This window comes from Tenrec ecaudatus, chromosome 1 (assembly GCF_050624435.1).
Source record: "Tenrec ecaudatus isolate mTenEca1 chromosome 1, mTenEca1.hap1, whole genome shotgun sequence".
Classification (NCBI taxonomy): Eukaryota; Metazoa; Chordata; class Mammalia; order Afrosoricida; family Tenrecidae; genus Tenrec; species Tenrec ecaudatus.
This window is the reverse complement of record NC_134530.1, coordinates 198134414-198150643: the sequence shown is the minus strand read 5'-3', so window position 1 is coordinate 198150643 and position 16230 is coordinate 198134414. Positions and strand designations below refer to the sequence as shown.

General features: G+C 46.8%; 1 protein-coding gene across 1 annotated transcript in view; it reads left to right on the top strand.

The window, feature by feature from the left end:
- Positions 1-16230, top strand: part of COLGALT2 (collagen beta(1-O)galactosyltransferase 2) — a 145149-nt gene that overhangs the window by 114602 nt on the left and 14317 nt on the right. The window contains exons 6-8 of the mRNA XM_075540499.1: positions 989-1108; positions 9136-9212; positions 15226-15332. Of these exons, the coding sequence (XP_075396614.1) occupies positions 989-1108; positions 9136-9212; positions 15226-15332 (304 nt within the window). The remainder of the gene's footprint in view (positions 1-988; positions 1109-9135; positions 9213-15225; positions 15333-16230) is intronic.

Sequence of the window (16230 nt, the reverse complement as noted above, 5' to 3'; positions counted from 1 at the left end):
ACAGCGTGACCTGATTTGGCAAGTGAGGCAGCTGACTGGTGGAAATGTCACGGCTCCCAATAGAGAAGTCATTATGCAAATATTCCTCCCCCTGCAAAGCACTAACGATGATAGTGATGAAGAAACCAGAGGTTGGACACGTGCGCTAGAGCTTGGCAGACTCCTCTGAAGTAATCTTTCCATTAGAACTGTCGGTGATTGATGTAGGAGGGCTGCCTTTAGTCCTCCATCCCTCACTGTCTGCTGGATTACAGAGTCTTTGTCAACTCTCAAAGTTAGCCAGCTGGGCCTGGGAAGCCCCACAGGGTTGAAGTGGGAGGCACTAAGAACAGTGGTGTCTTTCTCACGGTTTCCCTCCTGCCGGTTCACAACAGGTTGTGAAGTACAGATTGCCTTTTGTTCGTGTTATGGCGCCATTATAGACGCTTCATCTCTGTCGCTTGGCCCCAAGTCCAGGCTTTTGAAGAGAAGGGATAAAAGACACGGAGAATCATGGACATTTTAAATTTCCTCTGTTTTTATTCTTGGTTCTCTAGATGCCTAGATTTGGCTTGACTAATCTGCCAGACTTTTCCTGTTTGCTTTCATATCCAATGTGGCCTCCGTTCCTTATTGTCTCCTGATTTCCTGTATGTGGATCACAGGGCTCCATCCCGCTCCCGGGAACAGAAAGTCCTTGCCTCCCTTTTCATCCTTCTGGGCCTCTCGTGTTCATTTTGGGCCAGCAGCATGCTTCCTCCTCGGAGAGAAGAGCCCCCTTTCCTGGGAGTGGAAGACTGGCCCGGTGCTTTGATTAGCCTCTGAATGCCCTGTTTTACTTTCTTAATCAAGAGAGCATTTTTGAGGTGTACAGACAGTACTTGGAACAACTACACGCTCCGTTTCTGTGCAGACTGCATCGGTCACACTCACGACTCCTTTCCCTCAATGGTCACAGAGCAAATTGTGTTTTCTGATTGGTCTGCTTTGTCCCTCTTGCTGTCCGCAGGCGTCCAGATGTACCTCTGCAACAGAGAGCACTACGGCTACGTTCCTATCCCCCTGAAGCCGCACCAAACTCTGCAGGAGGACATCGAGAACCTCATCCACGTGCAGATAGAAGCCATGAGTAAGTAAGGCGGGGGGAGGAGAGGGGGTATGGCAGCTCATATTCCATTGCAGTAGCCACTTCTCCCTTGGTCAAGCTGAGGCTTCACCCCTAACAGTCTGCCTGCCTTCCTTCATTCTTTCTTTCAATATTTTCAATAGGAATTTCAATAGGAGCATGATAAGGTCTTTGACTTCAGAAGGGCTGCTAAATCTCAAGCTCAGTGGTCCAACCCACCAGCCACTCTTTGAAAGGAGATGAGGCTGTCTGCTCCCATCAAGATGTCGGAGTTAGAAATCCTAAGGAACAGCTCAAGTCTGTCCTATTGGGTCACCATAAGTCAATAGCCCAATGACTCCGTGGCTATGGGTGGGTTGCCTTCAGGTGAACTGACACAAGTACACAAGTAAATACCACAAATACGACAGTCCGATATTTGTGCTTTGTAGATTGAAATCCTGACTCTCTTTCTTTCTAATTATCTGAACTGGGGCAAGTGATTTTATCTCCTTAGTTGTGAATGGAGATCATGACGCCTCGCAATGTAAGCAAAATGCCCACAAGGTAAGCAAAATAATAATAATCACAATGATTTCAACCCGATAATAACTTATGCTCTAACTTATGCGAGACCATGCACTTTTTGTGCTTTCGTTTCATTAATCATTACAATGATTCCATAAGGGACCTTATTATTTCCATATGAAAGGTGGAGAAACTGGAGTGTGGAGAGGCGAAGTCATTTGCCCTGGATCATGCCACAATGCAGGTGACAAGTGAGATTTGAGCTATCCAGCTCTCTCCAAAGCTCCTGTCCTTAAACATTGCGTCATTACTGCCTCTGGATCTAGTGTGGTAAATTCTCAATAATAAGGAGCCATATTTACTATTATCTGTAATGTTACAATAATTGCACAGGGAGAAAGTAACTGATCCACTCTGTCATGGGAGGATGTCAGGAATAGCTTCCGAAGAAAGAGTAATTATATCAAATAGCCACACGGCATTTGAAAAGTTATGTTATTCTTCACTACAGCGTAAGTTGGCCTGTGGGCAGTGGGAATGGTTGGAGAGGCCCGGTGGGGAGTGGAGCTGGACAGTGCATAGGGTTCCAGCCAGCAGGCTCTCTAATGTATAAGAAGGTATTTGTTAACCATATACTATGTTCCATGTATTCTTCAAGATGCTGGGGAGGTGGCAGTGAACAAAATTGAGTGCCTGCTCTCAAGGAATATATATATATTATAACTGAAGGAGATGGAAAATACAATAAGGAAGCAGTCATGTGGATATTTTGGAGGAAGTGGCTCCAAGCAGCAAAACAGCACATGCCAAGACAAGAAAGGGCCTCAGAGTTCATGGAGCAGAAGCCCAATGGGATTGAGCTGTGGAGGATGAGTTGAGAGGAGAGAGATGAGGTCATGGAAGAAGAGTTCAGCCATGCACAATCTTTTAGGCCATGATGAGGAATTTGGATTTCATTACATGACTAATGAGAAGCCACTAGGGATTGGTCTGACGCAAGCGATGCACTTGGAAAGATTACTCCGTCTGGGTGTGGTTCTTACAGTGCGGAGGACATGGAGGAGGAGAGTAAAGAGCGTGCTTCTCCTGGAAATGGACCATGTCATTTGGGTGCACACTGTAGCATCCATGGCGGTAGGGAGGTAGGCTAATGGAGAAAGGGTATACTTTTATGTAGAGTCAACAAGACTTGAAGAGATGTGAATAATTTTTTTAACTCACTGCCATTGAGTCAGTTCTGACTCATAGCGACCCTATAAGACAAGATAAAACTGCGATAGTGGGTTTCCCAGATGGTAACTGTTTCTGGGAACAGAAAACCTCATATTACTTCCACGAAGCAGCTGGTGGTTTCAAACTGCTGACCTTGCACTTAGCAGCCTAATGTGTAATCACTCCTTCAACAGGGCTCCCAAAGATATATGGATATAATCCACAAAATGAAGACATTAATCAAGAATGAATCCAATATTTAGACCCTTGTATACCATTCATTGTGGTGGACAAGGCTTCGTGGGGGGTAATAGGAGGCAGAAGTTTTGGTCATGTCAAGCTTAAGATCTGCATTATGTATCTGAATTGAGAGATCGGGAGACTGTTGACCATATGAATCTAGAATTCAGGGGAGAGGATCCAGCTCAAGACCTTTGAGGGGCATCAACAGAGGATATTTGCAACCATGAAACCGAGTCAATTCATGTAATAAGATAATTTAGAGAAGAAGAGAAAGAGAAAGACAATATCCTTTGTGGGCAGAAATGGCCACAAAACTAGAGAAAAAGGAGGCAAGTCGATTGGTACAAAAACCTTAAGAATTGTTTCAAGAAGGAGCTACACGCTGCAGAGAAATCAATTTGTTGAGCACCGAGAACAGATGATTGATTCTTTCAATATAAAGATTGGCGATGGCCGTTTAAAGAGCTAGTTCAGTGCAACAGAGAGGACAAAAGTCCATTGGCTTGGGTCTCACAAGAGACTCGAGAGATGATGGGACATGTTGTGATGGGGCCAGGGAAGTGGGTGTAGTGGAGAGAGATGAGTGACCCAGGGAGAGAGCTATTTGTTACAGAGATATGATAGCGTGGGTGTTTGCGAATGCAAAGGGTCCAATATACTCTCTTAACGTGTCACCCTTGAATCCTTCAAAATCCTCATCCCTCTTGAAGCAGATGTTAGTACCCCTCTCTCTAAGCAGGACCCCTCAGCCACTGATGGCTCTAGCCCTGGGTCAAGTCTGTATCGCTGCCATCGCTGATCGCCCTGCCCTGCATTGTCTGCTGTCCACTCTGAACACTGAAAGGAAAGCAGTGGCCTCAATAGCAAGCCCAGTTTTCATGAAAACAAAACAAAAAGTGAGAAGGCAATCATAAGAATACATGTTAGGCCACTGAGAAGTGTGTGATTGGCAGGCCAGTTTGCGAGTACAGACTGGAGCAGTGTGTCTGGGGTGTGAGACCAGCAGAGCCATGGCAACAGTGTCGTGGAGAGCACTCTGCCCTTCACTGTCTGTGCACTAAGTCACTCAGAACTCTAGAGGACACCGGGGGGGGGGGGGGTGTTCTCAGGAGACTAGTGCTTGGAAAGCTGGTGAATGTCAATGGACTGTGAGGCAGGAGCAGATGGGCCCTGCCTGCCATAGCCCAAGACCATGAGCACTCTCAGGTGGCTGTTCTCGGAAATGATATCTGGAGGCAGCAGAGGTCGTTAAGACAGTGGATCTGAAGCCCGTGAAGGGCTAAGCCCCGGTCCAGCTCTGCCACTTGCCTGGTATTTGACCTTGGGCAAGTCTGCTTCTGAGTTGGCCTCGGTTTCACTTTGTTGTTGTTTAAGGAAGATAAAATCTGGTGAACACAAAGCCCTGACCAAATGTAAAGCATTTGTAAACTTGTGCTCGCTGATCCGTGACTATCATGGTGAGGGTCAGGGCTTGAGGAAGTTTCTCTTGACCACAGAGTACAAGATGAGTAACAATGAAGCGAGACTGGGAGCGGGAGAATGAAATCCAGACATGGCAGGAGAGGGCTGAAGCACTAAGGTGGTGGCCGCAGCAGTGGAAATGGGTGGGGATGGGGGGAGAAGAAACTGTGAAGAACAAGTATTAGGATTCAGTCCAAGTCTTCTCTTGTAAATCCTGTCTGAATACCACTGGGCTGGTGCCCTGTACACTGGACGGCGTGTAGGCCACAGAGGAGGCAGCCAGAGTTGGTTACCCAGAAACAAGGACATAGTGAACTGAGCCATTGTGAACCCAGTCCATTTGCTGAAAGTCAATGTGAGGCTATGGTTACCAAGGGCTAGTTTTGTTGTTTTGTTTTTGTTTTGGAGGCAGAGTGCATCAGGGAAGGAACCCTGGTAGTATGGTGGATTCTACATTGAACTATTACCTCACGGCATGGTCAGCGGTTCAAACCCACCAGTAGTTCTTCAGGGGGAAAACGAAGCTGTCTGCTCCCTGCCCTTTAGGGTTGTTGGGAGTCAGAATTGACTCAGTGCCAGTGAAGGCAGGTTTGCTTTGTGGCTAAGCTTAGATTTCATGAGCTTAGATTCCGGGACTCAGACCCCCAGGTTCGGGGAGTTCAAACCCCAGCCCTACCAACTCCGTGTCCTTGAGCAAATTATTTGCTTGTCTCTAAAAACAAAAACACACATACCCATCCCATGATACATTTTGTGAAGATTAAACAAATGTGATTATATGCAGCCATGCCACATTTGATTGCCCTTGTATTAATTGTCATTCGTAGATACTGTGTGTTTTACAAATTGAAGATTCGCCACAAACCTTTGTCAAGCAAGTCTATTCCCGCCTTTTTTTTAAAAAAATTTTTTGTCAACAGCATATGCTCCCTTCAGGTTTCTGTGTCACATCTGGTAATTCTCACAACATTTCAAACTTTTTCATAATTGCTATTGCACACTTAGCAGATGACAGTATACACAACTTTTTAAAAAACATTTTATTAGGGGCTCATACAACTCTTATCACAATTCATTCACACATCAATTATGTAAAGCACATCTGTACATTCTTTGCCTTCATCATTTTCAAAGCATTTGCTCTCCACCCAAACCCCTTGTATCAGGTCCTCTTTTTTCCCCCTCCCTCCCTGCTGCCCCTCCCTCATGAGCCCCCGACAATCTATAAATTATTATCTTGTCACATCTTGCCCTGCCCGATGTCTCCCCTCATAGCCCCCTCCGCCGTCCGTCCCCCAGGGAGGAGGTCACATGCAGATCCCCTCAATCGGCTCCCTCCTCCCAACCCACTCACCCTCCACCCTCCCAGCATCACCAACCAAACCATTCACGAGACTGGCTTTCTTCCGATTCTATCTTTATGAAAGTAGTCTGGAATGGAACCCACAGTATCGAGTATAGCCCAGAAGTCAGTGGGTGATGAAGCCTCCATAATAATTGCTGTTTTTGCTCCTGGGTGAGGCCAATGATTTTCATACTAGATGATAACCAAAAGGTTGGAGGTTCAAGTCTACACTGAGGCTTTTTGGGGAAAAGGGCTGGTAATCTACTTCTGAAACTCCAGCCACTGCAAACTCGGTGGGGCCGGGCTGGTCAGACATTCACGGAGAGGAGAGACCAGCTGAAAAACAACTGTTTCACTCCTATTGCTACTTGTTGGAGCTAATGAAGCCTGTGGAAGCCAAGATAGATGACTCCTCAGAGACAGTAACAGGAGTAATGGTTCCGTGGGGGTGCAGGAAGAGAGGGGTGTGGGGAGGAGAGGAAAAGGGAGCTGTCAGCACTGATGATGTATCACCTCACCCGATGGGACTGAACAACAGAATTGTATGTGAATGGATGTATTGGAATGTGTATGATCTATCAATAAACAGGGGATGGGCAACAGAAAAGTAGGTGAAGGGAGACATCTGTCAGTGTAAGACATGAAAACATAATAATAATTTATAAATTATCAAGGGTTCATGAGGGAGAGAGGGAAGGGGAGGGAGGGGGAAATGAGGAGCTGATACCAAGGGCTCAAGTAGCAAAAATGTTTTGAGAATGATGATGGCAACATATGCACAAATGTACTTGACACACTGGATGTATGTCCGGATTGTGATAAGAGCTGTACGAGCCCCCAATAAAATGATTTTTAAAAATAGTTTAAATTTTTTTCCCAATTAAAAAAATGATAATGTGGGGAGAGGTTATGTGTACATTCAATGAGAGAATCACAAGCTGATGCTGAGGTACACTTCACTTTAGAACTGGACATCACCAAAGACACATCTCCACCCAAAGCCCTCCACCTCCTCCCATCCTCCTCCCTCACCCCCCCACCCTCAAAGTCTCTCAGAGCTGACCTGCATCGCATTCCTGAGTTCCTCTCCAGCCAGACTGTCTAAGATACTTGCACAGCGGAGGCTTTCTGCAGCCAATCACTGTGCTTTTCCAGGACACCCGTACTGAGGAAACCACGTGTGCCCACGTTCGAGGGGAGCGGAGTGGCTACTAACAAGTTCTTTAGCTGCCATGGTAAAGGCACGCAGCCAGCTGTGTGCCGAACGGGGCACCAGGAGAATGGTAAGGGCACTCGGAATATAGGCCGGAGGAGTAAGAGCCAGACTGCTCTTTAAGCAACATTGGAACAGGAAGGAGTTTGTCCAGCACGCGTCTTTCTCTTAACAGCCTGAACCTGCACACAGTGTGTCCTCAACTGACTGCTGGTTGGTTTTAGCAGAAATGAACAATGGAGTGAAGCAGAAAAGGACAAAAATATTATAAGCATGCGTGTGTGGTTGTGGCTTGTAAGGGCTGAGTTTGACGTGCCACAACTCACACTCTTTGTATTTTACAATTTTATATCATGTCATCCTGAACCGGATGCAGTGGTTTCTTTTGAAAATCTCAGTGCAGGTTGAGGCCAGGCCTGCTGCGCCTACTTATGCTAGGCTATCAATCAATCCCCAGGTCGCGTTGGCTTATATAACAAGGGTTTTCATCTTGCCCCATATCTCTCCTGAGAAGCTGCCCTTCATGTGCTGGTTGGACATTCCAGGCTGCTTCAGATCTGTGTCTTCTCCATCACCCGACGTGCACCTGTGATCGTCATGGTGAAGCGGGTTCGGGGAAGAAGAGCTTGCGTGGCAGCAACTAAATGTTGTCCCAGCAGATGACATGGGCAGGACTACCTTCCAGGGTAGTGGGGAGAGGTCCTCTCAATGTCTGGGCCAGGAGAGAAGAGTTCTACAAACATCCCAGTGACAGCTCTTGTGTTCAATGTTCTTTGTCTTATTGCTCTAAGGACAACCTGTTGAGTGCTTTGAACGTCCGTAATAAAAAAGAAAATCATCGAAACCTTCTTGTGTTCTCTAACCAGCCATGCTTCCCCCTCGTAAAATACATAGTTAAAAAGTGTTTGAGAGCTTTTCAGTATCCAGTTTGCAATTTGCCTCCTGGAAGCTTCCCTTTAAGCCTACGTGAACTTCTGGATCTTGTGAGAAAGTGTGAAGACAAAGGACCTGTGGCACACTGCCAACGAAACTTGCCTGCGTGAGGCAAAAGTAGTCCCAGACGGCAACAAGTCAATGTTCAATTTCTCGAAAAAGACAGCACACACACATCTAGCTTATCTTTACAATTAATTCCATTTAATTAATGTTTTTAATGTTTATGTGCTTTGCAGCTAGTGTGTCATTTAAAGTTTATAACACCTGAGATGTGCTTGTATTTCCCCCATTTTCATACATGACTAAGGGAACAGGGGTGGCACCGTGGGCTATAACTTGGGTTGCTAACCACAAGGTCAGCAGTTCAAACCTATCGGCTGGTCGTTGGGAACAAATGAGGCTTTATGCTCCCATGAAGTTTTACAGCCTCAGACATTCCCAGGGGCAGTTCTGCTTTAGCCTATAACGTGGTTCTCAACCTTCTTCATGCCGGGACCCTTTAATACAGTTCCTCATGTGGTCGTGACCCACCCCCCCATCATAAAATGATTTTTATTGCTACATCAGAACTGTAATTTTGCTACTGTTATAAATCGGGCGACCCCTGTGAAAGGGTCGCTTGACCCCCAAAGGGGTCCTGACCCACAGGTTGAGAACCACTAGCCTATAGGGTCTCTATGAGTCAGAATCCACTCGAATGCAATAGGTGTGGGTTTTTTGGAGTTTATCTATGATGAAATAAACATGGGGAGGTCAACTAGTTCTCCCACAGGCTGAAAAGCTTGGCTCCTGATCATTGGGCTCCAGAGCCAACCTCCTTTTACCCAGTACCCTAAATGGGCCCCAAGTCCTCTTAAGAAGATAAGTCTAAAGGGGAATGACTCAGATAAACAGGTGCATATACACAAGAGCTGGTGGAGCAAGAAACAGATCCTAGACTGAGCCATCATCCTAGAGAACTGTGGAACGGTAGAGTGCGTACGTGCTGTGGAGGGCTTCCTGCCCGGTTCGGACATCCAAGTCTTCCTGCCCGGAGATTGGCTGTGCAGACGGATGCTGGTCTTCCATTCCTTTCACTGACAAATTGCTTTGCGTGTTTCTTGTGTCTTCCAGTTGACCGTCCTCCAATGGAACCCTCCCAGTTTGTCTCAGTGGTCCCTAAGTATCCAGACAAGATGGGATTTGATGAGGTAGGAAACGTGTCTACGTGTGTGATGTGCTGTATGTACCTGTAAGAATGCAAACATGACCAGACAATGGGAGTTCACATGACCTCTGGCCCAACTGCTGACAAGGCACTACGGTCTTGGAGAACCATCTCTGGTTGTGTTTCAGTTTTCCTTTCTTAAAAGGGAGGTTCCTTGAGCCAGAAAGGAGCTGAAATTTTGTAGAGCGTGAACTTGGTATTTTCTCTGAAGAGGGAGCTCACTCTTCTCACCACGGTTCCAGCCGAGGGTAAGGAGGCTGTATGTCTGGATGCTGGACGATGCTTGCTTTATCCCATGGCATCTAAGTGATCGGAAGGCATTCTGGGATACCTCTTGCCTTGTTTTTGTTGTTTCTACTGTTCCTCCCAGAAAATAAAAAAGTTGGAGGACAAGGCTGACAAAGAAAGAGAGAAAAAAGGAGCGCATTCTAAAACTCCACCTTTCTGGAGACCAGAATGTAACAGCTCTCTGAGAGGCATATTTGGTATTAGGTTTCAATTGCAGGATGAATAAAGCACATCAACATAGAGTTGCCAGAAATGCAAGCTAAATTAAGAAGAGAACGTGGCAGGAAGGCTATTGTTACTGATATCAGATGAATCTTGGCTGAAATCAGAGAATACCAGAAAGATGTTTACTTGTATCTTATTGACTACAAAAAGGCGATCCTAAAATCGTGAGTGAATCCTCAAAACAAAACAAAAAACTATGGATAACACTAAGAAGACAGAAATTCCAAGACACTAAATTGTTTTTATGCAGAACTTGTGCATGGACCAAGGCCACTCAAAGACACGAAGGGAATTCTGGGTGGTTTACATTCAGGAAAGCGTGTGTCAGGACGTTAGCCTTTCGTTGTGCTTATTCACCCACACGGACTCAGTCTGCATGCTGAGCAAATAATTCAAGAAGCTGGACCGCATGAGGATGAACATGGCATCAGGATTGGAGGAAGGCTCGTTAACCACCTGCCATATGCAGATGACACCGCCTTGTTTATTGAAAACAAGGAGGACTTGAAGCCCCTGCTGCTGAAGATCAAGGATTGCCGCCTCGAGCATGTAAAGAAAACTAAAATCCTCACAACTGGACTGGTAGAAAACATCATGATACTTGCAGAAAAGGTTGAAGATGTTAAAAAGATTGCGTTTTACTTGGATCCACAGTCAACACTCAGAGACACAGCCATCAAAAACTCAGACAACATGTTTATCGGGTAATCCTAGAGGAAACCTCTTTTAAAGGGTTGAAGAACTCAGGTGTCTGACTTACGCTATCGTCTTTCTTACCGTTTTATTGACATATAATTCACATATTATGCAATTCTGTAGTTCAGTCATATTTTTTAAAGAGTTGTGCAATCATGAACACAATCAATTTTAAGACATTTTCTTCTCTCTTGTACTTACTGTCGTTAGTTGAGTTTCTCCCCAGCCTCCCCTGCCATGTCTCTAGGACCCTGTTAATTCAGCTACTTTGCCTATGGCTTTAGCTATTCTGGATTTAATATACACACAAAAAAAAATAAAAAACCTCAATTGAAACTAAAGCAGAAAATATTGAAAATGGGAACAAATATGCAGTGCATTAAAAGGGAGATCAAATGCCAAGGTGTCACATTTTTACCTAATGCCACCTGCAGTCATCCACCCTGCAACGCATTCTGTCTGATAGCAAGCCCATTCCCATCCCTGGTCCATAGTCAGAGGGGATTCACGTGAGGACCCTGCACATTGATTTTGGGTTTTCACTGTCATCCATTAGCAAAGCAAAACCAGGTTTCAGAATTTAAGTTCTAAGACCATTCCCGCCTACAGATTTGGATTTTACTATTTACAACCTGTGGATCACACAGGGTGGTGTGCTTCTTCTGTGACGACTTAGCTGATGCTTCACTTAGATGGCTGCGTGTTTTAAGACAGGCCTTTAAGACCCAAGACACTGTTCTTTCTGATAGCCAGGAACCATAAAGTGTCTTCACCACACTTTGCTACCACACACAGGTCTATAGGGATCCCGTCACGAGCCAAGCTTTGGCATTTCGTTTACCTTACATACATGCGAAGCAGACAATGAATAAGGAAGCCTGGAGGAGAAAGGATGCTTTCTGATGTTGGCAGGGACTGTGGTATCACAGACTGCCAGAAGATCACATCAATCTGTCCTAGAAGAACAACCAGAATGCTCCTGAGCAGGAAAGAAGGCAAGCCTTTGTCTCACATCCTTCGGACATGATACCAAGAGAGGCCCCTCCCTAGAAAAAGACATCGTGCCTGGTAAAGCAGAGTCATCAGAGAAGAGGAAGACGATCAGGGATAGATGGACACAGTGGCTTCAACGCTGAGCCCCACATAACAGCTGGTAGGATGGCGAAGAACAGACCATGTTGTACACAGGGTTGCCATGAGTTGGGTCTGACTCGATGGCAACTTATAAAAATAACAACAAAGAATGAAACGCAGTGTAAAGAGTTGTCTACCGTGGGAATATGCGTCAAGGACACTGGGCAGGGCCAGACTAATAACTGCCAGTCCCCGGTCCTGTATGGGTCCATGCAGGCAGAGGGTGGGCTACAATAGCGCCTCTGGAATCCCCAAACTGAGAAACAATTCTTTCTGCCTGTGGGAGAGGCCAAGCTTTGACTTCGCCGACTTCAATGCCAGAGTTTAATTGGAAGAAAATTTCTTATTGTTCACCCTTTACCCACGCATGTACATGTTCTCAAAGTCCTGCTGTCTTAAAGAGCTGCTGGGAGTGGCGATAAGAATTTCCTCTACTAACTTGATAGGGAACTAGTCTTCAGAAATGGAGAGGAGGATTTTAAGAAAATTAAGAGAAAAGAGTTATCGCCTATTATACCTATTTACAAAGGGCAGTGTGAGAAGAAATGAATTGCAATGTAGGAGAGCCCTTGAGCACTTGCTGCTAGTGAAAGATCGATAGTTCAAACCAACCAGTCATAGCTTAAGGCTAAGATGAGACAGGATGCTTTTGGGAAATCCACAGTCTTGGAAATGTGGGACAGTTCTCCTCTGCCTGTGGGGCCACTACCCAGCAGAATCCACTCCAGCTAGCCCTCAGATGGTGCAAACAGTGAATGAGCTCAGCTGCTAACCAAAAGTTTGGAGGTTTGAGTCCCCTCAGAGGCACCTTGGGAAAAAGCCTGGTGTTCTACTTCCTAAAACACTAGCCACGTAACTCCCTACGGAGTACAGGATGCATGGAGTTACCGGAAGTTGAAATCCCCTCAACTACAACTCATTAGAGATGAATTCGTTTTTTAAAAGTAAGCAGGGCTTCAGAAAAGGTTGGCCCACACCATGCCTTGGTCTGGCTTCCATGAAGCTCTCACCAGTTCCCCTCTTTCAGTTCTCTATCATAAAAGACCCACGTGCCTGCAGATTTGATTTGTTTTCTTCCTAAAACACATCCCAGAAAGAATGAAACAAAACAAGTAAAATGAGGGAAGAAAAACAGGATTTTCTAGTTCTGACCCTGGGTTCTAGATATCTAATGCCCTGGGACTGAGTACAAGGACTGGGCCACTCCGAGAGAGTCTCTGGATACGTTCAACCCTCGGAGGAGACACAGTTCATACACCCCACCTGCCTGAGATCAGGAGCGTCCTCTCTCTGCCTTGAACAGGGCTAGGAGATAGAAAGGGATTTTTTCAGGGACTTTTCAACCCTGAAGAGCCGAGCTCTCCAGGGCCCGGTCTGTGGTGTCTGGGCTGCGTTTGACTCGTGGTCTTTCCTCGGTTTACTCTTTGCTCCGTGTGGAGGAGCTGTCTGTGTTTGTCCTTCGTGGCTTTGGTTCCTATGACACTTGTCCTGGCAGGGACTGTGTTTGCCATAGTATCTACTAAAGCCTCCCTGATGAGAAGGCCAGGCTTTGAGGATCCTTTTTGTTGTATCCTGTTTACTTTTATTTTGTTTTGTGTCTTGAACTGTTGGAGGGACCAAGTAGCTCCGAATTTACACTTGAGAAAATTGTAAAATTGGAGGGTAGGTCATGGCCTAGCAGATATGATTTGAAACAGGAAGAAAGTGACATGTAAAGGAACACAATCATTAAACTGTCAAATCACAACTAACAAGACCAACAAAAAGATAATCACCCAGTTACGTAATGAGCAGACTTGTGATACGGTTCATCCATTTGCCTTACGTCAAGTGGAGCAATTTTCTGCAAATGACGTCCTTCTCCCTGCCAGTGTCTTTGCTAAGGGTTTACAAGAGGTAAGACTACTTTAGAAGAAAGAGTTAAAATTTCACTTTGTGTCACTTTAATCCCAGTAAGATACAGAATACATTGACAGTCACATTCACAAGGACCGTGTGAACTGAGCCCACTGCCATTGAGTTGATTCCAAGGTGTAGGAACCCCAGAGAACAGAGTAGAACTGCCCAATAGGGGTTCTAAGCTTGAAGCTTTAAGGCAGCAGGCTGCTGCATGGTTGCTCCTGTGGAGCGGCTATTGGGGTAGAACCACCAACCTTCTGATTAGCAGCTGAGCACTAATCCACTGTGTCTCCAGCGCTCCAAGCAAAAGCTTCTCTCAGTAGAACCTGAGCGCTGCTGATACTGCACTAACACTAGCGTCAAGCCAACTTCGTGGAAAACCATGCATCACAGAAGTGTTCTTCTATCCAAGACCTGCGGGAGGATTCTGTTTAGCTCCTTGTATAGACACGGCAAATGGATCCGGAGATATTAAATGCCTTCCCCACAGGCCTCAGATGATCCCTCCAATCGAAGTCAAGGTCATCTGACTTTACTCCTGTGGCTGTTTCCTGCACCGCTTTATGTGTAAGGCGTTTGGGTGGTGCAATGATTAAGCGCTCAGTTGCTAACCCAAAAGTTGGCAGTTGGTTCCCACTCAGCAGTGCAAGGGGTGAAGTACCTTGGAAGGCCCTCCTGCAAAGATGCCAGCCTTGAAAGCTGGGGACAGTTCTGCTCCACCAGAGGGGGAATTGACTCAACAGCCCCCAACAACTAGCCCCTTATGTTTCTCCTTCAGTGCACTAATTTCACGTATCAACATAGTACATGCTGCGTGTGGCCATTGGACCTTATTAAAACATGATTGAGCCTGTAGTTCTGTACGCCCTGGAGTGGTGAGGACCGCCTTGTGACTACCGCCACCCCATGGTGGGCATGGGCTCAGAGTAGTCGTCGGGGATGTGAGGGTGGAGGGAAGACCAATCCACCGCCTCTAAGACCTCGCTGACCACTGCGTCCTCTCGACGGCCCTTCAGACACACCATTCCTTCGATGTCTCCCTGCCCTCCCCCACGGGGCTCCTCGCTTTCCTTCTTTCAGGAAAAAAAAGAAAAGAAACACCCGTCTCTGTAAGGGAATGGAAATATTCCAGCAATAGATCTACTGCAATTGGAATGTTGATCATTCCTTGTGGAATTTAAGGCAATAAAAGCCGCGTGTCAACTTCACGTTGTTGTGCTTCTTCTAATGGCTTTAAATTTGCCAGAAGCGGGGATACATTGCAACGATACTAATCTCCAGTACTCCTGAGGTAGGACCTCTAGCCTCCCTGTTGATCGCTGAGGGAATGGAGGCATTTGAGAGCGGATAGCACACTACAGGGCCTAGCCCTGGTCTGCTTCTGCATCCCATCATTTGCCAAACTGCCTCCCGGCTTCCACTGCTGCGCATGCAAACATTTTGACTTTAATTCACCTTGGACTCCCAAAGAATAGCTTGTAAAACTGTCCCTCTCTACAGGGCCAGGTGACATGCTCCTCGCGGAGCAGGAGGGAAACTGAGAACGTGTGAAGTACAAGTGGTTGGCTTGTGAATTATCATGGGCCCTTCGTGCACTTAATGTGAACGCAGATCAACAAATCCCATGTGGCGTCTGCCTCCACATCCCCAAACCATTGCCACTGGCTTCTGACCTTTTCTTCTGCTGCTTCGACCTCACGCGTCACTCCGGACACTGACCTAAATGGCCTTTGCCGCTTTTCTCCCTGGGTTAGATCTTCATGATAAACCTGAAACGCAGGAAGGACAGGCGGGACCGGATGCTGCGCACGCTGTACGAGCAGGAGATTGAGGCCAAGATCGTGGAGGCTGTGGACGGCAAGTGCGTCGGGTCCTTTGACATGTGCTTAGAGTGGGGATCGATCGGGGTGTGCCTCAGGGGCCAGGCCAGGGGGCGGGGGAGGAATCTGATGGAGGCGTTTACCTTCCCGTTTGTGTGGTCCATCGACAGGGCCCAGAGCAGCTGCCATTTCAACCAGCTTCGCATGCACTGTTTAGTGGCATTCAGTCTGTGCCCCACGTGGACCATGACCTATCCTTCCGTGTTCTTCTGTCTCCTTTATCAGATGGCCCAGGTCCTCTAAGGGACAGACGCATTTTTTGAAAGCCACGTGCACTCTGAGTTTGGGGGAGATTGGAAAACCTGTGGGAACTTTTCAGCTAATTTCACCCTGTAGAGCAGGCCTGAGATCTACTCACCACTTGGCAGTGAGCTTCGGTCCACATGCGGCTGAACGCGCACATGGGCAGTCAGTTTCCTCTATCTCTGGGCTCCTTCCAAAGAGGGGGGCGGCGGCGGTGGCGTCTAGCTTTCTGTAACGTGCTGGGAGAAAAACCACGGAGTTGTGCTCGGAGCCTGATTTAGAGGAAAGTGCGGAAACCTGCGCGACCTGAGGAAAATGAACGGAAAACTTACCTAGCGGTGGGCGCGTCCTGTCGGTGGCGGTGCCGGAGACAGCGGCCCGTGCTCATCACAGCGCCACCCTCCAGGAACGTGGAGGAAGCCACACAGAGCAAGTGGTCGCTTCTTGGGAGGTCTTTTTAGCTGTTTTTTCCTTTGCCTCGCCCTCTTCCTTGGCATTTGAAACAACTTCGGAGTGTCGGTTTTTACAAAGCTGGCGTTTTCATGTGGCCTGAGAGCGTTGCATGGAACCCTGCTTGTGGTTAGTGCATAGCTGCTAACCAAAAAGGTTGGTGGTTCAAACCCCTCAGCTGCCCCT